This window comes from Eriocheir sinensis, chromosome 2 (genome assembly GCF_024679095.1).
Source record: "Eriocheir sinensis breed Jianghai 21 chromosome 2, ASM2467909v1, whole genome shotgun sequence".
Taxonomy (NCBI): Eukaryota; Metazoa; Arthropoda; class Malacostraca; order Decapoda; family Varunidae; genus Eriocheir; species Eriocheir sinensis.
Genome location: NC_066510.1, coordinates 30,767,399 through 30,793,513, shown reverse-complemented (window position 1 = coordinate 30,793,513; position 26,115 = coordinate 30,767,399). Strand labels below are relative to the sequence as shown.

Below are 26,115 nucleotides of genomic sequence, written 5' to 3'. Positions count from 1 at the left end.
TGTCTTCCATTCTTCACCTTCTTATAATTTGGACATGTATATTCCCACATGTGATGATGCAAGCGTGATAGCTATAATCAGTTTCTCAGTTTATACATCTGTGCCAAGCGGTAATCTGTTCTTCACATCCATCAAACAACGTGGAAAATGACGCAACTCTCGCTAGCTAGACTTCCGGGTCATTAATTAATAATCCTCATACGGTCATACCTCCTCCCCACTACACCACACAGCCCCGTAGATCACAGTTAACGTAAAGGGCAAGTGAAAGTCCGTTTATTAGAACAGAGTATATTCCTTACAACATTCACATAAATAATTGAGGTATTAAAGTACCAAGCCAGATGGATCAGCCGCGTAACAAATCCTACAAACACACTAACACCGATACTATTTTGATGCGGACAACAGGGTTAATCCAGGTGAGGTTGGGTTACTGTGTGTGTGTGTGTGTGTGTGTGGCCATTAAACTACCATAGCAGGGAGCTGTTCCTCTATATACTAGACTCAAAATGTAGTTGGTTAAATGAGAATGTTTGTATCTTGGATGGAGTTTTACACATGAAAACTTTGGTGCTGTGTGAATCGTGTGCGTGTGTGTGTGTGTGTGTGTGTGTGTGAGAGAGAGAGAGAGAGAGAGAGAGAGAGAGAGAGAGAGAGAGAGAGAGAGAGAGAGAGAGAGAGAGAGAGAGAGAGAGAGAGAGAGAGAGAGAGAGAGAGAGAGAGAGAGAGAGAGAGAGAGAGAGAGAGAATCTGATATTAGACACACGATACACACTTCAATTAAATAATGAAAATGAGGAATGATGTGAATGACAAACTATTTGGTGTGCTGAAGCCAAATGAGTGAAAGCTAACAAGAATGATGGTAATAATAAAAATAAAAATAATAATTATGGTAATTATAATTATAATAATTATTATCAGTATTAGTAGTAGTAGCAGTAATAGTGTGTTGGAGAAGGAATTAAATAGTTGAACAACAAATTCCACATCAAAGTACAAAGCTATGTAAATTAAAGTACTGAAAATGCCACAAGAGTAAATGAAGACGACCATTTCTTTACAAAACAATAATCAGTGACACAGACATCTGCAAATACATAAAAGAAATTACACTAGATTCTAAACATCCTATGCAGCCGACACACTCCGTGGCTTGTAAGGAAGGATGACAGACCTCCTTAAGGAACACAGCTCACACAGAAAATAGTATACATCATGTCACAAGATTACAGATGAGATTAAGTATCAAGTTAGAACTTTTGGAGATGTGAAATATTGGTCTTGTGAAGTGAGCTGTGTAGCGCTGGACAGTTGAGACAGATGGATCTCAAGCTTCACTGAGTTTCTGGCAGAATGTGTCAGTTTGGGAACATTAGCTAAGGTGTTTTTTCCACTGGGTTTCAAACAACTAAGGTCACCAGCCCTGCTAGAGAATTATACGAGAATGCTACATCTCCCTCTAAATGATGCCCCAGCCAGGCCCCGAGCTCAAGACCTTTTGGCGTCAGGAGACACGACCTCTACCACTGTGCCACCCAGCCCTGACATAAGATAGACAATGCATATGATGTTGGACTCGACACTTTTAGGGCTGAATCCATCTTGACGTCTACTACTCCTACATCACTCTTGATTTATCATAGTGAAAGGTCATGAATTAAGTGACCAGGGAGGCTGATATGCACACTATTCTCTTGGGCATTGTGGTGGTGTGAGAGGAAAGAGGGTCCTGACTCTACTACACCAACTGCCCACTCGCCGTCCCCTCCCCCAAGGTGCTGTGACACAGGCACAGCTTGCTAGAATCCACAGCATGCTAGAATCAAGGGACATTCTTCAGTGGGGGAGGGTTACATGGGTTCTTTCTTTGTTTTGTAACAGGCTTTGTTTCTCTTCTCGAGACACTGTGGCTTGAAACTGTCAGTACGTGTATTAAAATATACCCTGAAGACCTTCCCCTCACACTGCTTTGGTTAACTCAGTACATTTAAGGATGGAATCAGAAGAAGAGAGATGACTAATGCCTATCTCTAGTTACATTCATGAATATAACAAAATGCAGCATGAACAAAAATACCAGTAAGATTTTGTAAATGATCACCACCTAAAAAGCTATAAAACTTTGTACGTACCATGTAGTGAAACCGTAACATGATTGCTAATATAAAAGAAGCTAGTGACACTCATATTTTCAAGCTCTGATATTATATATATATATATATATATATATATATATATATATATATATATATATATATATATATATATATATATATATATATATATATATATATACTGACAGGATACTGCAATTACCTTTCATGCAGACTGGTATGCAAAATTACATATGCATATATTTCTTACATGGAAATATATATACATTTCTAGTATCTGTAACTAAATTATGAAGAACAATAATAATAATAATAATAATAATAATAATAATTATAATGATAATCAATAATCTGACCGACAGGAATATTTTTTGCTGCTAAGTTTACTGTGCTTGGAAGCTGCTGAAGCTCAGGTACTGACCATCTTCCACTCGTGCCCTAAGGCTTGGGATAAGCTCTTGGAAGCAATAACAGGGAAACCTACGTGCACCTGCAGACCTGACCCACCATGATGCACCTCTGTGACAAGACAACTGTCTAACCTCAAGACTTGGGTGTTCTGGCTTACTAAGGGAAGTAAAGCACATGGATTAACAAGACAGCCTGATTTTTGCATGATACTTTGAAGAAATTACAATCATCATTTCCACATGATCCCCATGCATTTACAATGAAACTGTCAATAATGTACGTTTAATTACTAAATTATATATACCTGTTAACTGAATCCCTTGGCACAATTTCCAAATGAGATAACCTAGCATAAAAATTCAGTAACTGGTGCAGGTCACATTAAAGTTCTGCAGATTAACACGCCCTTTTAAAACTAAGTATATTAATTGTGTATTTTCAGTAAGCAGCAAGGAGAGTTGTGTTCCCACGCAAACAAGAATAATGAAAGAAAATAAGTGTTATTCATACATTTGTTACAAGTACATGAACTGGTCATTTGAATACATACTAACTCTCCTTTAACTATAAGCAAAATCTAGTATTTTCTGAAACATCCTTCAGAAAGCCGTGTAAACAATAAAAATATTTTTTTATACATCAGTATATTAGCCAATACTTGAGAGGATTACTTAAGTGGGACACACAAATGTTAATAGCCCTGCCATGGAAGTGCACAGTCTCCTGAGAGAGTCATGAGCAAGTGCTTTGGAGCTTTGTGTTCTGCATCTTGACAGTCTGCATGAAATGAGGCAAACCTAATGTTTGTATTGTCATGTCTAAACACCTGGATAGGAGCAAAGTGGGGGAAGAGTGGGCTTCTTAAATTATTTCTTATAAAACAACATTCATGCATGTCTCACTAATACAATGAAGAAATATGAACATTTACGAGAATATAATTAAAAGCATCACTTTGTAAAAAATAATTCATACCTAAATAGATTAGATAAATCTGACATACTTTCAACAATGTCCATTCCCAGGGTATGTTGTGCTGCTGCATTGCACAGCCCGCAACAATGGGCTTGCATAAAAAATAAGAACAAATAATACATATAAATAAATAAAAATTATGACCCCTGTGCAAGCCCTGACCTACACTTTTACAGGACAATAACCAGTAGTATCCTGTGCAGTCATCTTTAGAATTTTTGAAGTGCTACAAAACTCATTTTTAAAGCTCTTCATGTTTTGCACGATCATAATTATGATTTGTGAGGGTCACTGGTATTGCAGTTCATCAATCTACTTGTGCTAAGACACTGACAAAGTCATTACACAGCTTGTAAGAACTCTGCCTGGGATGGCTCCCACTGTGATCTGGTCAATCCTGTTTATAGGATTTACTGCACTACAGCACTGAATCTCACTCTGTGTGTGAAGACACCAGTAGTTCATGATCCTACACACACTACAGTAATGATTATCGTCCTACTTATTATAACCAGTCTACTTAACAGGAATGCTAAGACTTTGTGACTAGTTTGGCATGAAAACAGTATTGGAGACATGAACAATCATTCAATGTTGTTGACATAAAGGGATTAATTACATCACCATATTCTAAATAAATTACACTTTTGCAGTATTTATTACAACAGGAATCTATATGATTTATATGACAAGGTCATTGGTATTATTCATGAGGTACTGTTGAGATATTTACTGATATACTAGAAGCAAATTTTGGCTGAATAAGATAAGAGATGAAACCTTAACTTTGATTATGAAGCTTTCCTGATGTTATGATTGACTAATGGCTCACAGACAGCCTCTGAGATACTGGTGAGAGCTGGCAATAATTAGGGAATAGTTACCTAAGGGTCCTGCGCCATGATCATGTGTAAAAATACAAAATTAAATTAAATTTTGAAAATATTAATATTAAAATAATCTGCAAAATGGTAAGAAATCATGCATATTAATCAATTTCTTCTTATCAAGAATTTGAGTTTATAGTAACCCCCGACATAACAAACCCTATTATATGGTGTACAGCTTCAACAAACATTTACCATTGCAAATACAAAGTTCATTATATCCATGTAGAAAATACTGAACAGAATGTTTTCATGCTACACTTGACATGATTCCAAAATGCCTGAACACCTAAGTTTATACGTACATATCTATATATATACACTGCAAGTGGTCACTCCAACCAGTTTAATGACGTACCTCATCTTGAGGCATCATTTGTAATGACCAAATCATATATTATTGTCATGTGTTTTTACTGTATTAGGAATGTGTAATTCAATCCAAGGGATACTTCCTCAGTTGTACCAAATACTGAACCACAAACCTTCACTTGTGTTTATACATCAACAATGTAGCCAAAAGTCCATTCTATGAACACAAAACAGGGTCATGACAATTTTGTATACATCCCTTGCAAATCAAAGTAGTTTTCCAACCTTCATAAGCCTGAACTATCCCTGCACTTTGTCCAAACAATTTTCTGATGCTACCAAACAGGATCTCCTTATTACACAAACGAATTAAAATATCTTAAGAGCTCATTACTCTACAATTATAAATCTGACTTATGTCTTCATTGTACAACGCTTCCCTCAAAATTTGCCTTGTTATATCGGGATTTACCATAGACTACTTCAATATATATATGTATATAAGTATGTATGTATATTCTAAATCCCTTGTAAGATATATATATATATATTTTTTTTTATGTATTACCTGCATGTCTTGCTATTTTACAACCTGGAAAAAAGTAGAAAACTTATAAACAATGAGAAGTAGTTCTATATACAATGGGAGTTTATGTACAGGTATTACACACACGCCTCAATGTACATTCTCATCTTCCACCACAATCTTTGATCACAGATTATCAAATCACTAAAAAAATAATTCACTGGAACATGTTCACTTGAGAAAACATAAATAAAAAAATAAATTCACTAACAATACAGGATATGTCACCCTGCATGTGTACCTAATCTAGGTAAAGCCAAAGTGTACTCAAGTAAATTATAACTAGGTCAACAAAACTACCTACTGTGATGACGAGGAAATAAGGGCTTAAAGTAAAATCTGTTGCACTAGAGGTCAATTGACAAAATAAGAAAACAGGTGAGCATCCCTAAATTTGTGAGAAAAAATGGAGATATGTGCCTTACAGAGGAGCTGCCCATAATTTCAAATTCAACCAAATTTTCTTTCAACATGTTGCTGGTTGACAATTATGTAAAAATAAGAAGGAATTAGTCAGGGAATGTATGATTTGTGAACAATAAAAAGTGACGAACTGGTCTTGTAAATGAAGAATTATAATTTGAACACGAATTAGAGGAAAAATAATAAGAGCTAAATGAACTTATTATGCATTGAAATTAATATTTTTCACAATTGCATGTGCTTGATGTTATACCTACAGTGACTGTGCTTTGTTACATGTGCTAGTGAAAGTAAAAAATAAAATGGGTGAAAATCACTATCCAGTATAATTATTCCTAAGAGATGGACAGCTGACATAGGTAGCAAGTGTCTCCTCAGAGGTCTTTACTATGGACTAAATTTCTCCTGAACAAGTTTCCTTGGGAACATGCACAGGCAGCTGTCCACAATGAGAAGACTCCTCTCCCAAAGCTTGCAAAATATCTGAAAGATGACTGACCAGATTGCTGAATAACTTTTAAATATGAGATGACATATACAATATTATCAATTTGAAGTTTTTTTCCATACCAGTAAAGTATTTTTCAATTATTATTTAGAACTTTACATTTGTACAGCCAACCCCATGCTTAAAAGCCACAGTACAATTTCTAAAAGAAAAATCATAACATATCTTATTGTCTTACAGCTTGACTCATTGTTCAGGCCTTTACATATTACACTGACTCTCCTCTGCCACATCTCAATTTAGTTATCCTTCACAAATCAAAACTACAGAAGTGGTATAAAAAAAAATGAAGATTTGTGTTACTTGAATAACTGCCTATGATTAAGGTGCCAAGAGCAATAGTAGTAGCCCTCAATGAGCATCCTATGCAACAAAGAATTTTTCTGACAAAGCTCAAGTTACCCAATGCAAGTCCTAGATTTGTGCGTCTGTATGCACATGCACTCTCCCATTATAAAGACTCAGTAAAGAACCTCCAAGGCTTTTGAGCCTACACGCTTTGTGGCAATCACTTTTATCCTTTCAGCTTGCCCCAAAAATAATAAATTAAGTTACTAAAGGTAAACACATTTGATGTGCAAATCTATTGGGAAAACATACTTCCATTCCTTCTAAACTTGCAACTCGCGATAGTTTGCGTACACTTCTCCAATTGATATTTTCTAAATTACTGGATACTTAGGGTATGAATACAATCAAAATAAAAATCTATCATTTCTGAAAATGACTATACACAATAACCCTACTATAAATTTCAGTAACCTGTCTTTTGCTTCATTTTTTTACAACCTCAAGGGAAGTTTCTGAATATTTGTCTTAGGGCTGCAGACCCACATTACAGCTCCTATAAACACTAGGTTCCTCGGGTAGTTTCATCTTTTGTCGAGTTTACAGTTTAGGATCAGACATATCATTGGACCCTTGACTAACAGACATCCCAAATTCTTTTCATGGCCATCATTGTGTCCTATCCACTATTGGACCAATAGTGCATTAAACCAAAAAACAAACAAAAAACAAAAAAAAATCACTGCAACTCCAAACATAGCCATGTCAGTCAGGACACACAGGACAGTAGTGGGTAAATTTCCAAGATTATTGAGTCTTTTTCTATTCTGATTGCACCTCTCTGTTTCAGCTTGGAGAAAACCACTCTTGACATTTATTATCACTCCACAGCACCATTACATTCATGTAAAGCTTTTTTGTTTACTTTCCTAAATATATTTCCTTATAAAAATCTTTTATTTTTATTGTTATCTTTAATTTTCCCTATTTTAATTAATTACAAAAATATTCAATAAATTTCAGAAGTCTTTCTGCATGAAGGAAGCAAATTATTTTCAAATAAATTTATTAATAAACCAAATGGTAAATGCCTTTCCAGCCAAATCCTATTTTTTTCGAAATAACACAAATACCATGAACAAAAAAATATTGAATCTTTCAGTACAGACAATTTATACCTTAAGTTTCCTCAAATGCTATTTGGCAAATGTACCTGAAAAATGTATGAATTTTCCTTTGATTTATCTCATAATCTGAAGTACATACATGGAGTAACAATCAGTGCACCCAGCAACAAATCAAAGGAGCCAGGTTCACATCTGGGCCGGGGCAGGCAAAGCACAACACACAAAGCCAGTCACTTTGGGTTTAATCAAAAAAGATGATAGACTATGTTAATGTTAATATTGCAGTCAATTTTACCTCTCTGAGTGTGGAATCTCCATTCACCACAATATGAGAAGCTGTGAGTTGAGAGCCAAGCAACAGCCAGCATTGCAAAGTTCCCAAACTGTACTTTACTTTCCTACCTCTGAAGTAATGACATGGCACAGTTCATCTGCTGCCTTTTTTAACCTGGGCAATTTTTCTTCTATTTTGGATGCAAACTATAGTAATATGCAAATTCGATAGGTTTTCAGAAAGTAAATTTTCTGATTCAAAGTGTCTTAAACTTGTCCACACAATGTTGTCATTAAAATACAGTGAACAACAGAATAATTACTAGTTTGGTCAAAACATTATGCATAAGCTAAGGAAGATAAGATTTCCAGGTTCTAAAACAACCATAAAAAATATACATTAATATTCATTGAAACTGATTTTCAAATATATCTGGATCAATTTTCAATATTTATAAAAGGTAAACACAAGCAGTTAAAAATGTATCAAAACAAAAACCTCAATGATAAAAAATGTATAAAAAACTAATAATAATAATAATAATAAATACCACAAGATAATAATTATAACAATATTTATAATAAAAAAATGATGAACACATACATTCAACTCCTGAAATGCATCTCCATGTATGATGTAACGATAGGCTCCCTGCACGCAAGGTTTTGGTACTACTCACCTTAGGTAAGAATTAAATATCATAATTAAAGCATGTAAAACCATGAACATGACAATGTGTGAGATGATTATGTCCTAATTTATGGATAAAAGACTGATAGTCTAATGTAATGAATAAGTCATGACTATACAGAAAAAAATACTGACCTATCACTTTTAAAATTAAATATTAAGAACTGTGGATTTTTAGGAAGGTGCTGGAGATGTTCATCATCTGGTGGTCACGACAAACCACGTAACTGTACCACAATATAAAAGATGTTCAATGCAGTACATATTTTCCCACCTGGCAGGCAGTCTTCCTTTTTGAGCAATTTCATGCTTGATTTTCTATATTTTTTTTTCCATAAGCTCCCTACTGGTGTACCTATATCATTACTTTCACTATTATAATGTTTGCCAAATCATTTAACAAGCTAATTTGTGTGTATGCAATTATGACTTGTATTTGTGCCTTTATATGAAATATGTTTTGTGTGCATGCTGATGACATATATGATGAACTGCATGGAACATAGCACTCCTTCATCCCAGGAGAGTGACCTTGCCACACACAGGACCCAAACAGGAACACAAGTAAGTAGTTGATTGGTTATTTCAATGGCCGCCAATTAACAACAGTCTGCCAACCTCTTCCTTGTATTATTGCACAAAAGAATGCACATTTTGCATGTTTGTATATCACACATGACACACAATCTAAAATAATGTGTGTACATGCACATGTCTTTTTAAATGTGTACACCATCAAGTTTGCATGTAGTACACAAAAAAAATGAGCCAGATGCTGTGCAAATATAATCTTCATGATTTATATTCCTAAGATAGGTACTATATGTTTTTAGCATGCTACTAATAACATTAATATCAAGAATTGGGTGAGCAGAGTATTTGATACAGAGGTACAAATGAACCAACCAAACTGTAGTATTTTACACTCCACTATCCCTGTTCTTGGCTTGATTTGTTAATAGAATCGGGAACCATCTGTACTCTCATTTCTTACTTGGCACAAAATGGACAATGAAAAGGACAACATCCGTGCTTCTTCTTCATGGCTGACTAATGGAAGATGAATTCCACAAATGATGATGAACTTCACACTTTACAATGAATTCCTGGGAGCTGCTGCTACACTGCAGGAACGTGGGCGATGAAACCATCAAGGCTCAATGTTGAACTTTCCATGTTTAGTAACGAAGAGCAAGAATTTTCAAAATAATGAGCATGTTGTTGATGAGGATGATTCTTGGCTCTTAATACTTCACCTAGCTACCTCCGACGCTGAAAATAAAAACAAAAACAAAAAAAACGGTTACATGTGGCAATGCAGGGCCCAGGCAGGTTCAACATAAATTTATCATGAAATAATGATGGCTGAACTGAATTCTTCAATGATCACAGGATAAGCATCAACTATTATATTTTTTTGGCTTTGCTTTGTTTCTAATTAACTGCATAATAGGGGACTGACAGAACATCACTAGTAGCAAAATCAAATCTGTCCTTAGTCTCTGGGGATTCATGAATAAAACTTTAGCATTATGTTTTTACTCTTGATTAATTGATGAAAAGTAAGGAAGTTTATTACATTTGCATAAAAAAAATAAAAAAAAAATTCTACAATAAATTGTAATCATGCACCAAAGCTGACACAAAATAAAGATGGTCAGCATTCATTAGCCTAAACATGCCTATAATAGAGTATATATAATACCCTAGAGAGAATAGAATAAATAAACAACATATCAATGACGACAATCAGGACACACCTCCAAATTACCTTGACTCATTTACTGGATTGACTGAAGCACATTTTCCTATTATTATTTATGTGATTTACCAGCCTCTGAGTGTGCAAACAATTAAAATCTCAAGTATTATGGTTACAGTGAACCTTTAGTATACGAGGAGGAGCGTGAAAAACACATGCATATGTTAAGTTTCTCATAGTTATGCTGACTGCTTAAAATGTCTCAAGATGCCCATTTATGGCTATATGTGTATTACCACTCTGAAATGATAATGAATGTACAGTATAGAAAAATGTTCCTCACAGCCTTTTTCTACTAGGGGAAAAGTGCATCATACTGAATATGAAAATTAAATAAAAAACATAAGGCATTGTTCAGCCAATAGAATATAGAATTGCAGATAAAAATCCAGGAAAACACTGAAGCATTGCTGACAGAAAGTGGTATTTATAGATACATATGAGGGAATTAAATCACCACTCAACTGATGCACAGTGCTTCTACACCATTAGTAGACAACTGGTCTGCTCTCATGGGGGACATGATAGACGAATGAGTAATGTCAATCAAGGGAGGAGAGCCACACCATCCTATTGTCATCACCGGACTGAGCCACACTGCCAAGTATGTCACAGTTGTCCCATCGCAGTTTATTTACATCTGCACAAGTGATGAAAAATACCACAGGCTAGTGACTCTGGATCTGGATAATAATGCGCAGGGCACCTTTCAGGTGCATAACACGCATGACTGCTGGGAATCACTCCACATTGATTATACTGCTGGATCATCCTGTGGCTGAGTCATTGAACTGGCAAGAAGCCTGCAGCAGCTGATGAAGACAGGTCTCGCCATTGACCATATCACAGCTTGAATTTGTTTCTCCCTAAAACCTTTTATAATCTCTAACCACACATTAAAGCTTTAACTCTACATTAATTTTGACTATTAACCCATTCATTGCACGTGGTGAGGGAGGCGACGATCCCCCCAGGCGAACTCGGGGAACCTAATGGTGGGTCTCTTTTAACGGCTGTATCTCAAAAACTATTCATCACAGCTAAAAATCAAAAACACCATTGGAAAGAGGAGGCCCAGATCTACAAGATTCAGTTGTGTATGCCTCTTCTGTGAACGTACATGCATATCCAGGGGTGTTGCCTGTGAACACTTACGTCTGTGTGTGCGCGACGGCCAACCATATTGAGGGCTTTGAGGCAACTGGCTAGATCGCATGATAGGGTGCTGGCAGGGTAGTATTACCAACTGCAAAATTTACAACTATTTGGTAAAAAAATCAGTCAGGTGATAGGTGAAGCTATGCAAAAATGCCACTATATTGGACAACAACATCCACCAGTTACTCGTCACTAGATTTACCGCGCTAGGCTGATATGATTTTCCACCAAATTTAGCGTAAAACCCACTGAATTGGCAATGCTGAGGCTCGTAAAATATTGTTAGAACACGTTCATATGCTGGAAATTTGAGTGCGATTGGAGGTCGCAGCGAACGTTTAGCACCACCAGCAAATGACGCTATGCTCGCTGCGAGCGTTTAGCAGTTTAAGGGTTAATGAGTGCATGCAAGCTGGATAACCATTGAATTCTACACAAACTTAACTATCTACTCAACATGCTACCCAACTATGCTATCAGGAAGCAGGAGACAAGAGCCAAGACAAAGGATATACTGATAGTGATCTCTCTAAACACCAGACCTGCAGCATACCCGTCGCCTGAAGGGGAAGCAGCTTTTGCTGTCCTCTGGTGGGGGCATATCAAGTCTCAGGTCATTACTGGGGGTGTTGTATGGCCCAAATACATTAAGCTCCTCAAAGCATTTGGTTTCAATCATCTGTAAGAAGTATGAGTTTTGAATGTGCTGCAACTCTGACCACAAACTGCAATGAGTTTCACAATTATTTCATTACTAGTACAGGAGTTTTTTCACAAGGACTGAGTTCATTTTTTTACTAATGAAGCATTTATATTCAGAAAATAGTATATTTAGAGCAGGAAAACAGACTTACCTCTTGTTGCCAAGGTATGGACACAGATCCAGTGTTGAATTTTGAGTAGAAGGAGTCATCAGTTGCATCAAGGTTGACTCCTTTTACGGTACTGAACTGTTCAATGTCCAGCACATCTTTTGCATACACTGCATGAGGCTAAAAATAGATAATACAACAGGTTTTCACTGTTTTGTAATGAAGATTATAAAAGCATACACATGGTATTATAGAGAATTAAGCTTATGTAGAATAAGACATGGTGCTTCAAAGGAAAAAATATTGACATGAATTGGTAGTGTTTTAATTGGCAATGTGATGCTTAATTTATTTTTGATGTGGAAAAAACATCCTATGCTTACACTGATCTATGATAATACTTTTATTAATCTAGGCTCTACTCATTTTGTTAGGGGTAGGAAGATATGATGTAAAATAAATATGGCAAAATTACTAGAGTAATTCAGTAGTAAATACTGTACTTAACTGTTGCATATGAAGAAATAAATATTAAAGTAAATGAGATAATCAAAATCAAGAAATCTGAAAAAGTGGAGCATGAAGATTCACTTTCTTGAATGTGGTTCATAAGTTTACTCACATCTGGGACAAAAGGAGGTTCACACATCCCAGCCTCAAGCCGCTTCCAATTCACACTCTTGTAGAAGGAGTGAGTCTTGACCTCTGCCACGCCGTGCCTCCCCCGCGTGCAGCCCAGTCGTTCCCGGACACCCTTTTTTAACAACTGTGAAAAATATATATGATGTACACTTAATTTACTAACTACCAAAAGGTTCTCATATATGAGGTAATAGACATGAATAAGATATTATCAATACAATACACAATGTCACTTTTTCAAATGTATAACAGCATTTACTACGTACTTGAGCCAATCTTATTTGCAAAATTATAGCTTCTCATTAGCTTATTACTTTTAAATCATATAAAATCACTGCTGACTCTCCTCCCATCATAAACCATGATTTCTTTAGTTACTAATCTTCAAATGTGAAAAAGATAGATGAGAAATAAATTCATGCATGAAATGCTTGTAGATATCTTTCAATATTCCGTAAATATGCACTCTATGCTTGCAATATATCTTTATTTCTCTTAATTTCAATGATCAAATGTAACTTGTAATGGGAAATATGAAAATATAAATATATAACTTGCCTGCTGACATATTAACTTAGCTTCCTCAGAAAACTTATGGGAATAAGTCTCCTGCTGCTCCTTCACTCTACGATCTACTTCTTCTCGCTTCACCTGGGGGACAACAGCAGGTTTGTCAAGCCTCCATCACTAGCATTACATGAATACAAAAGGCTAGTAATTGATGCCAGTCTCAATCATACATGAAAAATATTTTACTCTGCAAGCACAAAGAAGAAATGGGGAACTCAAATGTCATTAACTACTCTTAACCCTTTCATTGCTAAGCACTCGCAACGAGACTATCCCCTCAGGTGCGCTCGGGCACCCCAGCGGGGGAAGGGAATCTCTTTTAACCACTATATCTCAAAAACTATTCATCACAGCTACAAAACAACAACACCATTGGAACGAGGAGGCCAAGATCTATAAGATTCGGTTATGTAAGCCTCTCCTGCAAATGTACAGGCACGTTCAGGGGGTGTTTTTTGCTGTGAGTGCGACTGGCGCTCGCAGCGAGCTTTTAGCACCACCAGCAAGTGACACTAGTGTTCGCTTTTTAACCTTTGTATCTCAAAAACTATTCATCACAGCTAAAAAACAAAAACACCATTGGAAAGAGGAGGCCAAGATCTATACGATTCGGTAATGTAAGCCTCTCCTGGGAAAGTACAGGCACGTTCAGGGGGTGTTGCCTTTGAAGACGTACATTTATACGTGCGCGACGGTCAGCTGTAAGGCAACTACTGAGTAGATCTCTTGATGATGGGGTGCTGGCAGGGCAGTATTGCCAACTGCAAAATTTACAACTATTTGTTCAAAATATCAGTCATGTGATAGGTGAAGGTATGCAAAAATGTCGCTATATTGGATAACAACATCCACCAGTTGCTCATCCGTAGATTTTCCGCGCTGGGCTGACATGATTTTCCACCAGATTTTGTGGAGAACCCACTCAATTGGCAATCCTGTGTTGTGAGAAATAGTGTTGGAACACTTTCATACGCGGGAGATTTAAGTGTGGCTGGAGCTCGCAGCGAGTGTTTAGCACCACCAGCAAATACGCCTAACGCTCACTGCGAGCGTTTAGCCATGAAAGGGTTAATGAACCAGAAAATCAACTCTTATGTACTAAATACAACTTATGGAAAAATTACGGTACAATTACACTATGAAAACCATTATAAAATAAATAAAAATTAACCTGACTACCAGGTGAAATCAGCTTCACAGTAGCACACACTATGGGCAGGATTAGCTACTAGGCAACTGCTGCACTACCTGAACGCTCCTTAGGTATTATTCATTCATTCATTCATTTTTGACGCCTGCTCCTAGGAGCTCCCACCAGGGGACGGCCATGGCAGAAGAGTTTCCTTAGGTATCACTGTTTTGTAATTGATGCTAATGTTGAAAGTAGATAACAAATGACTTATCCATTAACATGTGTGTTCATGAATTAACACACAGGAGAAACATTTTGACTGCCTTGATGCAGTACAAACGAGCTACAATCTGTGTAAGCCTGTGAAAGGACACTCTTAGTTTATTGTTACAATAGAAGAAAAATTCAATAGCCACTTCATATGGTACTGTACAGGACAATACTATACCAAACAACCTTAAAGTAAATGGTATGCCCCTGACCTTTTCTTTCCGTGCCCTGAAAGGCGCTTGTCCCTCAATCATCTCATAGATGAGGCAACCAAAGCTGAACCAGTCAGGAGAGAAGGTGTACTTCTCATTGTCGATAACCTCTGGTGCTGAGAGCGAGAAAAAGGCACATTTACAAAAAAAAATTCTTACATTTTCAAGAGAAAGTAAATATACCAAATTGACAAACATCCTGAGTGGATGTGATAAGTCGAATTTTCATCTCAGTAGAAATGTTCAGCCCCTCAGTGACTAAACAGAATGTAAAATACACAAAAAAACATTTTAAAAGTATAGCCTTAAGTATGTTATGCAACAACACTGAAAAAGATGGCAGAACAAAGTAAAGGTATTAAAGAAACAGTGTGACAGTAAGACTAAGGATATAGGTGTGAGGGAAAATACCTGCAGGACAAAGAGAAAACTTATCAGCAAAAGACATTATCACACACACAAAAAGAGAAAGGACTGGGATGGCAAGTAAAAGAATTTATGCAAAGGTACCAAAAATGTCAAAATAACAACAGGATTATAGTTCTTACCCATGTAGCCCACTGTGCCCACTCTGCCTCGCACCATCTCTCCCTCAGGAATCTGGACAGCTAAGCCAAGGTCAGATATTCGAACATGCCCGTGGTCATCCAACAATATATTCTCTGGCTTGCAATCTCTATATACAATACCCTGTGTGTGTAGGTGCCCAAGGCCACACAACACCTGAAAAATAAAATCTCTAACATCAACAAGTCATATCACTGTATCTGAAGCTCTAAAGAATCAACTAGTCAAGCGTAACTATTATCAACATGTAAAACTTGCTTTGGCAAAAGATTTCACACTTATAATCTTCAGTTACACAAAGACTAGAATATCTTTCAATTCACAGTTTATCAGTCTTTCAATCATTGTTAAATCACAGGCAACTAATATTTTTCTGACCAACCTCAGCAGCATGAAACACCGCTCTCTCGTGGTCAAAGCCTGGGTCCCCTCCCATATTGTAGATGTGGAACTTGAGGTCACCCCCATTCATTATTGTCAATACCAGACACAGTGAATCCTTGGTCTCATAGGCATATGCTAAACTAACCTGTGTGAAAAATAAACCTTGGTATTAGTAATCTTAAGATAAAAAATATTAGAAGTCCGACTGTAAATATTTTCTCAAACTGTCATTATCTGGCAAAACCCAAGCGTAAAACAAACTATACTTACGACAAATCTGGAATTTATTTTTTGTAGGATTTGCTTTTCTATAAGCACCATCGCTTCACCTTTGCGTTTCTTTATTCTCTTTTTCTCCAACTTCTTGCAAGCGTACATCTTGCCCGTCGCCCTCACTTGGCAGGCGCACACCTCCCCAAAGCCTCCCTTGCCCAGCACCCGGTACATCCTGAAGGTCTTGTACGTTACAGGTTGACTGCCGATACAAACAGAATCAGGTCAAACAAGAACCACCGTAAAGCATACTTTGTGCAAAAACTATTGTTGTACTTGTATTGTTGTATTTCCCAATACTTGGATTATTTACAAATTATTGTATATTGGTTTGTAATTTTATCTCCTTTATACATGTCGACCATTTAGTTTGGAGGCAGAGTACAGAAAAGTTATTCACTGCAATCTACTAGCAAACATTTATAAAAAAAAAAAAAAATAAATAAATAAAAAAAAAAAAAGATAATCATGTCATCCTCACCTTTCTAGATACTTCCATTGTAAATACCTATGAAAGTACATGGAAGCCTCAAATTCTTTGAAAGGCTCATTGGCCAGGAAGAGCTTGACTTCTGCTGCACACCCAAGGAAGAGCTCCTTCCCTGCTGTGTCCAGGTTTTCCTTGCAGGTCACTATCAACGACTCGTTCAAGATTCCCACTATGTGACACACTGAAGACTACAAGACAAAAACAAATCAGAAACATTCAAAAGTGTGATTAGTTTTATCCATGATGTCTTTTATATAAATAAATTGAGCAATGATAATATATATATATATATATATATATATATATATATATATATATATATATATATATATAGATATATATATATATATATATAATATATATATATATATATATATATATATATATATATATATATATATATATATATATATATATATATATATATATATATATTAAGAAAATGATCCAACCAATATAGATAGATAGACAAATAAAGATACTTCAAGTAGTAATAATTTTCATAACCAAAATCTGCTCAAAATAATAGAAAAAAGCACTTTTTCCTTCTTTTTTTTCTTAATTATCTATGTGCAAGGATACACTCAAGAAATCAGCCTCCATCCACTATGATGTATGGACTTTTGCTCAAAACACAAAGTACGAAGTGGCAATAAATCAATATAGGGGAGGTGGAGTAGGAATATTTATTAATACTAATGAATTTTCTCAATTAAGAAGATTGCCTTCACCAGATTTTACAACTTTTGAACACATAGCTGTAACTAAGTCAAAAGGATATAATCTTATATTATTTTGTATATGAAAGTAGCCTCAGGTATTTATATTCTTTGTACTTCATATTTATATTTTTGCATTCATGTAATATTGGCTGTGAGGGAATATTATCATTCCTCTACCACTCTGATAGTGTTGTGATATTCTTGTGTTGTGTGTGTGTGTGTGTGTGTGTGTGCTTGCTTTAGAAATCTATATTGTTTACTGTTTTGTAAGATCATATTTTATTATTGAATAATACTGGAGACCCTATAGAGCACCTATGGGTGAAATGGGGCCTGTAAACCCAATAAAGAATAAAGAATAAAAGAATAAAGAATATAAGCAAGGCAAGAAAACTCTGTCAATAGGTAGCCTGAGGCAAGCATGTTGCCAAAATAAATGGAGGGGATTCCCTTTCAGAGCAGGGCTGAGGGGACCCTTCCAAGGAGTATTGGTAGGGGATTCCCCCATGGAGCAGTGGAAGGGGATTCCCCACTGAAGTTATGGGAGGGGGGGAGGGGGGGATTCAAGACCAATGCAGAATAGCAGGATGGGCTGCATGCCCAGCACTGGTGTTGCCATGCTTGGTTAGTATCTGAGATAACTCAGTAACAGAGAAGGTAAACAAAGACACAAATGTGGATTGTGGAGGTATCAATAAATTAAAATAAAAAGGAAATCAGTGTTTGTAAAAGTTACAAGAGGTGTGAAGCAGAGTGTGTTAGTGGGTAAGGTTTAGCACGTTACTGAAAGATGATGTAAAGCAATTATTTTTTTGCCTCAAAAGTATTCGAGCATCTACAAGACAAAATTTAAGTAAGACAGTGGCGAGCACAGATGAAGAAGAGATCTGATATGAGTACACCTTGGAGTAAATGTTATGGCAAAGATTAATGAAGTGTATTCATGGTCACCTTTTCATGATGCCTCTGGGCTCATCAGCACAACACATTAGGCATCATAATCTAACATGAGTTATGGATATGAACATCTGAAATATGTGAAAATTGTTATTCTTTTGAAAAAAAATAATAATCTCACAAATCATTACATACAAGACAAAAATATCCCAAAACTACAAACTTACAGTCTTTTGAAGATATTTGTTGAAGATGATGTGTGCCACCTCATGTCTCTTCTCATCAACCTCAACTTGATATCTTTCCTGGAAATATAAGAAGTGATACTTATACCAAAAATATACCATTTATTTTCTCTTTATATAGCTAAGAACATGAATTCTCTCTACAGCAGTATTTCAAAGACAAAATGTCTCTATAACTTTAATGATGTACACGTGCACAAGTAACACAAGTTATATCTCACAAATGCAGTATGACAATGATTGTAAAAGCTTAGTAACTTTGAAGGTGAGAAGTCATTTTATAAAAGTACTTACAACTTCATCTAAGAAAATATTGTACTTATGGTACACAGGTTTTACAGTTTCACAAAACTGCCGAAAGAGCAATCTTCCTATGGGCTGTTGATCCACTACATAGCTGTATCTTACATCTGAAATATGAATAAGGATGATTGTGAAATCAAATATAACACAAAACATTCCATGTAATCATGTTTAAAAGTAACTGAGCCAGAGCTTACAAGTTTTGTCTAATGCTATGATTGTAAAAGTCAAGTATTGCAAGTAAAACTAGCTTCTGACTAAATTAAGCCATTCATAACAAACCATTTTCATAAACAATATGATACAAATATAGATAGTTTCATGACTAATTTCAGTGGAACTGCAGTACTGTTAGAAAGAGCAATGGCTCATAATGCTTTTGTTAAAAAAATAGTATTACTATCATAGAAAAAAGACAAGTACTCACCTATTTTGCTCTTTAAATCTAGGCATTGTGATATATGTGGAAATTGTAATAACCTTCTCCATTTTTTACTTTTTCCTTTATTGCTGTCTGTACCTCCTGAAACAAAACAGAAGTATGAATGAGAAATAATGGAAGCATAAACAAAATGACATTTTTTTTCCCCTCCTTGTATACATGACATAAGGCCCATGAAGGTAGTTGGCCTCACACTAAGCTTTCCACACATCAACAATGACAGCCCCCTTCATGGTAATGGCAACCCAGATAAGTTCCTAATGAATATGCATCATCACTGTGCCCTCTGTTTTGCCTGCAACATATTGATCCCTTGCTAGACACCTAAAGCATAGGGGCAGAAATACTGCAGGATATATCTTTTAGGATTTTTGTTTATAATGGAAAGAAAATATTATGTCAGTGTGCTAAAACAAAAAAACAAACAAAAAAATCACAAAAGCTTCACATTAGAAAAAATGATATTGCATGCATGATCAATATTGCAAAATTCACAGCTGATGTAAATAAGGTACTTAAATGCAGATGAACATTTATAAATATGCCTAGCACAGTTGAAACTAAAAAAGGGCAACAATTAACTGATTTCTCAGTAAATCAGATTGTTGATTCTTATGAATTTAAGTTTGGGACCTAAGAACACTAAATATATATTTATGAGTGAAGAATCATACATACATATATACAAATATATATATATATATATATATATATATATATATATATATATATATATATATATATATAATATATATATATATATATATATATATATATATATATATATATATATATATATATATATATATAGTGTGTGTGTGTGTGTGAGAGAGAGAGAGAGAGAGAGAGAGAGAGAGAGAGAGAGAGAGAGAGAGAGAGAGAGAGAGAGCAAACAGTTATGGTTATATCAGTGCTTGGTTTTGGATAAAAGGTCAGAGTTGGCAAGGATACATAATGTCTTCTTGGCTGTTTAAATGGATCCGAGGGGTAATATGAAAGGTAAAAACAAGAATATCAGCCAGAGGAGACAAAAGAATTAAGAGTCCGGGGTAACACAAAATTCCGTATCATATTGTTAATATGTCTGGTCTTGCTAATATAGCAGTGAGGTAATTTTTCATGCACCTGATTTGATTTCTTGTTATAAAACAAACAGATTTCTCTCTCTCTCTCCCCAACACACCGTATAATTCATATCCTAACACTCTTTCATCTAGTCATAATCATTCATTGCAGCAACACCCATTATTCTGAAGGGTCACGAAGTCGACTGGAAAGACTAACCTTTGACGACTTGGTAATGTATCTCAGGGATTTGTCAAAAAAAATCAGACAGCTCAACTATATTACTATTGTGTAATGCATAAAATATCCTTCCACCCTTAATATCTAGTATTCCAAGTAGATATATTGAGGATTTGTAATACCTCAGGAATACGAGTCATGCTGAGATTTCCACTCCAAAATTCATTTTTCCTATCCTATATACCATTAAATAATATAAACACAAAGCCTATGAATTAAAAAAATAACATACCTTTATGGATATTAAAGCCTTGCATTACTATGGAAAATTGAGTATGAACCTAATGGCAAAAATTCCCTGACAATTTATCTTGCTGATATCTTTCTTCACATTACACCTAATTTGGTCATTGATTCCTTGAGATCAAACCACAGTGCCATAACTTAAGAGATGGCACTCCCTTATAGCATGACGTGGGTGATAAAAAGCTGTCAGAACACACTATTGATATAAGAAATTTTCTGCCTTGATAATTTGTTCCATTTTATAAATCAATTTAACAAAATTCCAATGCAGCAAAGGATCTTAATCATTTTCACCACAGAGGTGTTTACGACTGGCACGGTAATATTCAAGTACCAAGTACAAGGAAAAAACGGAGTTACATCTGCATCAAGAGTAAATATTTAGTAAACTATAACCACAAAAGTAACTGTCTTAACTATCAAGTAGTTAAAAACAAACTCCATTTACCACACAAAAATGACGTTTTCACTGCAGCACATATTACACAATAATAGGCAAGTTTTTTCTTTGAGACAGAAGTTACCAATGCAACAATTTAGTTACTGCTGATATAATGTTTGCATACTGTCAGATACACTGTACACAGTGGCAAAATGTCTGCAAATATTGTCACCATATGCTAAAAGGTTCATCACCACTATAGCTTTACAGAAATATACTGGCACAAAAAAAAGCATGTACACACAATAAAACATGCTAGATTATGTAAATCGCACTAGAATAATAGATAGAGTACTTTTTTTTCACTTTGTTTTAACAAAATAAGCACAAACATATTTTTCTCATACTATAATGATCCCCAAAATACACTCCATACTATGTACTATGGCCAGTTTTCTTATCTACCAATGACTTGCTGGGAACTCCTTGGGCCAGTCACACTTAAACCAGCCTTAGGACCCCAACCACACCCCAACCACGAGTCCTGCCAGGCATTTAGCAGCAAAACCTGAGATACTAATACAAAAAAGGTACTTCGGAAAATTGAGGAAAATGACCGAAAAATGTGCTATGGCCCTGCCCCAAACACATCCCACCACACACACACACACGTCCCAGGCCACGCCACCTCTTGTCTGTGCCGTCCCCACTCCCATGTCACAGGCCTAACCATACAAACCCACCGCCAGGGCGTGATTTCCGGGGCTGCAGCGGCCTAGCAAGGGCTGGACAGGGGGCTGGTGACCCTGGGGAGCCTGCCTTCAATCCTACACCTACACATTTCCGCTACCTGATAATTGATAGTGTCGGCGCTACATCGTCCTCCAAGCGGTGATGAATACCTGGATAGTTATTGCTAAGGTGTATTTCCACCCACCTGGACCATTTAGCAAAAGTGAACACGATCAAATTAGTCTTTCCCACCTGCACCAAATTACAGTCTCCCCAAATTACAGTCTGGACCAAATTACAGTCTGAACCAAATTACAGTCTCGCCAAATTACAGTCTCCCCCACCTAGACCGTTTAGCAAAAGGGAACACGATCAAATTACAGGCAGTGGAGGGATCGAGACTCTCGGCCCCAGCCCAGACATTGCAGCCTCCCGTGGGATCACCTTACCTTCCCGTGCTTTCAGGTACACTGTGTTGGCGACGATGTTTTCTAATTCCATCAGTTCCAGTTTGACAGTTTATGACCACCTCGGGCCAGCGTTGACCCTCAGCCATTCAAGCCAAGACGCGACACAGGGCGGGGTGCTCCGGGGGAATATGGCGCGCACTCCACGCATGCCAACACTACCGATGCGCCTCCCTCGCTCAGCCTCTTCCTTCCTCTCGCCCTCTCTGGCTCTCGCTCCACTCAGGCTCCACTCTACCCTCCTCCCCGACTCGGGATTAACATTGCATTTCGTCAGATACAATACGATTGTGAAGTTTCCTGCAACCGTTATTGTGTGAGGGTGAGGATGCCGTCGCGCGCATGTTGCAGGAAATCCTCCCCACACCGGCAAAAATGGCCATACCCTGATCAGATAATATTGAATGTTTACTCTTGTGAATATTTCAGCGTGCAGTTTGCAAAGCATGTGAATATAGCATCTGTCATCAGAGGGTAGACTCCTAGCTTGCTAAAGGAGTACTGCAGTCAGACATGACCATTTTTATCTCATGCAAAATATACACACACACTTACAAACAGATTGACTGCAGTGCAATCACAAACGGTAACGGATTTATCTAATAAATTATTCAAATCAATAATGTCTTTAACAGGATAGGAATAGACTCCTTGTGGTTGGCAGACCTGAGGTGCCAAAGAGTCGATACCTACAGCAAGTCTCGGCCTGGAAGATAGTAAAGCAGATACACGCCGCAAATGCTGCTGGATAAATAATCTAACTTCGTCCAGTCTGTCACCTATGTCACCTCTATAGACTCAGCCATGAAAACAAACACTGACAGCAAGGAAATGATGACCTCGATCGGACAGGAAATGGAGACATTAAATCCTAGGACTCCAACCCTGTGGCTCTTGATAAAACTGTTAATATTCTACAAAATCCGAACAGTATTATGAAAATATATTCCTTGTAAACTTCTTCGCCCCTTTTGACCATAATTTCACACATGAGTCCTAAATTTTACAGAGAAACAAGGCATCACCTATCGCCGTGGCATGCCGGGGCTACGTGAGCCGCCGTGGCCGTGGCGGTTGTGTCAAGAGGTTCATTCATGATCGCTTGATAAACAATTGTGATGAACGCGTCTACTCAGCGCCGTACCGAAGCGGAGATAAGTCGCCCTCGCCTTCCTCCCCCACTCGGGCCGTTCATCTGACACTCGCCAATTACGCTGCCGGGGAGGCCCATACCGGACGCCGCCTCCCCTCTCCGTGTGCGGCCCCTGCAAGGCCAGCCACGCTTGTAGCCACATATGTAACCCATGGGCTAAAACAGGAGCTAGATTAGTTACATGAATCAGCAAGCCGGATTTAGATATTCTGTGCATATAATTTACAAGCTAGACGTCGGGCAGCCTACCATAAGGTGTTCCGGCCCTTGCACATACTCAATATTCATCATCGTAAGAATATTTGTAGCTTCACAGCCCGATTTTTTTTTTTGTACTACAGACATGGATACCTAGGGGAGATTAGTGTGTAATCGTGATGTCTAGAAAACTCAAGATATTGCAGAATATTCATGTTTTAATTATGAATGGCTTGGTGCGTTCTGATAGCCTTCTTTCCACTCCCTCGTCTTGATAACCGGAACAATGAGTCTTCTGTGTTTTAATTGAACAATACACGAGAAAGAATCCTGACAAATCCCTTCTCGGGGCAATGGCTCAATACCGGTGGCGGGGCGAGGGCGTGTGTGCCTCACCGCGCCGTGCATTACGTCTATCCGCCCAATGGCTGAATGCTGAGCGTGAGCTTGCAAGAGTATTTTATCGCCATCACGGAAGCGTGACGATGTCTCATCACGAGCGTTTATTTCTGCATATACTTGACGGAGGTGAAGGCTGGCTGGAGCGGCGGCGGGACAGAATTGTTATCAAATTGGATATTTAACGCAAAAACAAACAGTAAAACAAGAACTATAATTATGTCCTAATGTTTTCATCATTCTTAATTATCTTCCGCCTCCTCATCCTACTGGTAATCCTCTCAGTCATAATAGGTATCATAATATTTCGTTTGATTCAACTCAATTACATATCAGTTTGTCTTTCTTCGGTTTGTCGTCACAACAAGCCAGTAAAAAAATCATGTTGATATCGCCTGCTGAAACAATGTATTTCATCACCTCGGTGAAAATGTTTAGATATATAGCCTACTTGTATCACTTGGGCAGGCATCCGATTAGCAGCTACGGTGTGGTCGGGGCTTCCCAGGATACCCGCTTAACTATTTGCGGGTGAGTTATGCCACGGAGGTGAAACCTGACGCCGGCGAAAGCGATGAGTGTGGTTAGGGGAAGACAACAACTGCTGCGGGATAAAACACAGGCAAGAAAAAAAAGTATGCAGCAAGAGACGAGTGCAGGCGGCAGGGGAGTGGCCGCGGGTTGGTGCGGTCGGTGTCATGTGGCAGTGGGCCCTGAGCGAACCTTCTGCATGCACTGGGGCGTCACAATGATGGCTAATGGATGGGTTTTGACAATAATATCAGACACACAACTTCCAATCATTCACTTTTAAAAGACTGGTAGTTTGTTAGATGTCATAAGGGCAGTCACAATATGGGCGTCGTACATCATGGTAGCAACTATAAATAAAAATCGACTGCGCCACTAGCGGGCTGGGGTCGTTCAAGAGGCCCATCAAGAGAGCTTACCGGCACTTCAGGCAGCACCGAAAAACAATAGACAGCTTCCAATTATTCACTCTTAGAAGACTAATGATCTGTTACACCCGGATGTTAGTCATAGAGGCAGTCATTTGTGCGAAAAAAATAAAATGACGGAAATTGCATCTGCTGGGGCGCTCCACAATGAGAACCGAGAGGTTTTCACAATATGAAGAGACACACGCCATCCAAATATTTTACAAGATTAATAATTTGTTATACCCGGATGTTTGAGGGCAGTTCTACGTATGCGTCAAAGAAAATAAATAGAAGGAACTGAGCGTTGAAGTAATCCGTGGCTTATGGCACCCCCTTCCCCTCACTCCACCTTACGATAGATATTACAGGTATACTCTGAAGACGTATAAAGGTGAGTTTGGGAGCATATACGCTATAGCTGCGCGTGGCGGCGGTGCTCATCTCCGTTCCGTTGGCACTTTGAGCCTGTGGTGGGAGAGATCCCCTATCCCGACACAGGGCCAGAGTAACATCCGGGTTACCACAGTTTACCTTTCCCCGGTTTCCCCAAGTAAGGTACCCATTTATCGACCAGGTCTGGGCGGGATACACGCCGATTGCCCAGAACGGGATTCGAACCCAGGTCCGCAGATTCGTAATCAGGGACGGAAAGCACTGCACTGCGGTCGTATGACTCAAAGAAAAGTTAATTGGTTCTTGATATAATGACGTTAAGCAAAGTATTTAACGTCTTCCCCTTCGCAGCTTGTGTCAGTGTTTTAAAAGATGCTGAAAAATTAATAGGTACAAACCACGGTATACCTATGTGTC

At 37.5% G+C, this 26,115-nt stretch overlaps 1 protein-coding gene across 2 annotated transcripts; it reads right to left on the bottom strand.

The window, feature by feature from the left end:
- Positions 1–275: 275 nt before the first annotated feature.
- LOC127002581 (G protein-coupled receptor kinase 2-like) lies at positions 276–22,828 on the bottom strand. 2 transcript variants are annotated; one of them, XM_050868667.1, is made up of 14 exons: positions 22,597–22,828; positions 19,468–19,563; positions 19,032–19,147; positions 18,720–18,797; positions 16,865–17,061; positions 16,381–16,585; positions 16,109–16,255; positions 15,708–15,882; positions 15,160–15,275; positions 13,534–13,626; positions 12,956–13,099; positions 12,376–12,513; positions 12,064–12,200; positions 276–9,873 (listed from the first exon to the last, which is right to left on the bottom strand). In XM_050868667.1, the coding sequence occupies exons 1-14, from the start codon at positions 22,646–22,648 to the stop codon at positions 9,858–9,860; spliced, it is 1,710 nt and encodes a 569-aa protein (XP_050724624.1). In that variant the 5' UTR covers positions 22,649–22,828; the 3' UTR covers positions 276–9,857. The 2 variants fall into 2 exon arrangements, with proteins under 2 accessions (XP_050724624.1, XP_050724632.1); XM_050868675.1 differs by having other exon boundaries at positions 12,075–12,200; positions 22,597–22,827.
- Positions 22,829–26,115: the final 3,287 nt, after the last annotated feature.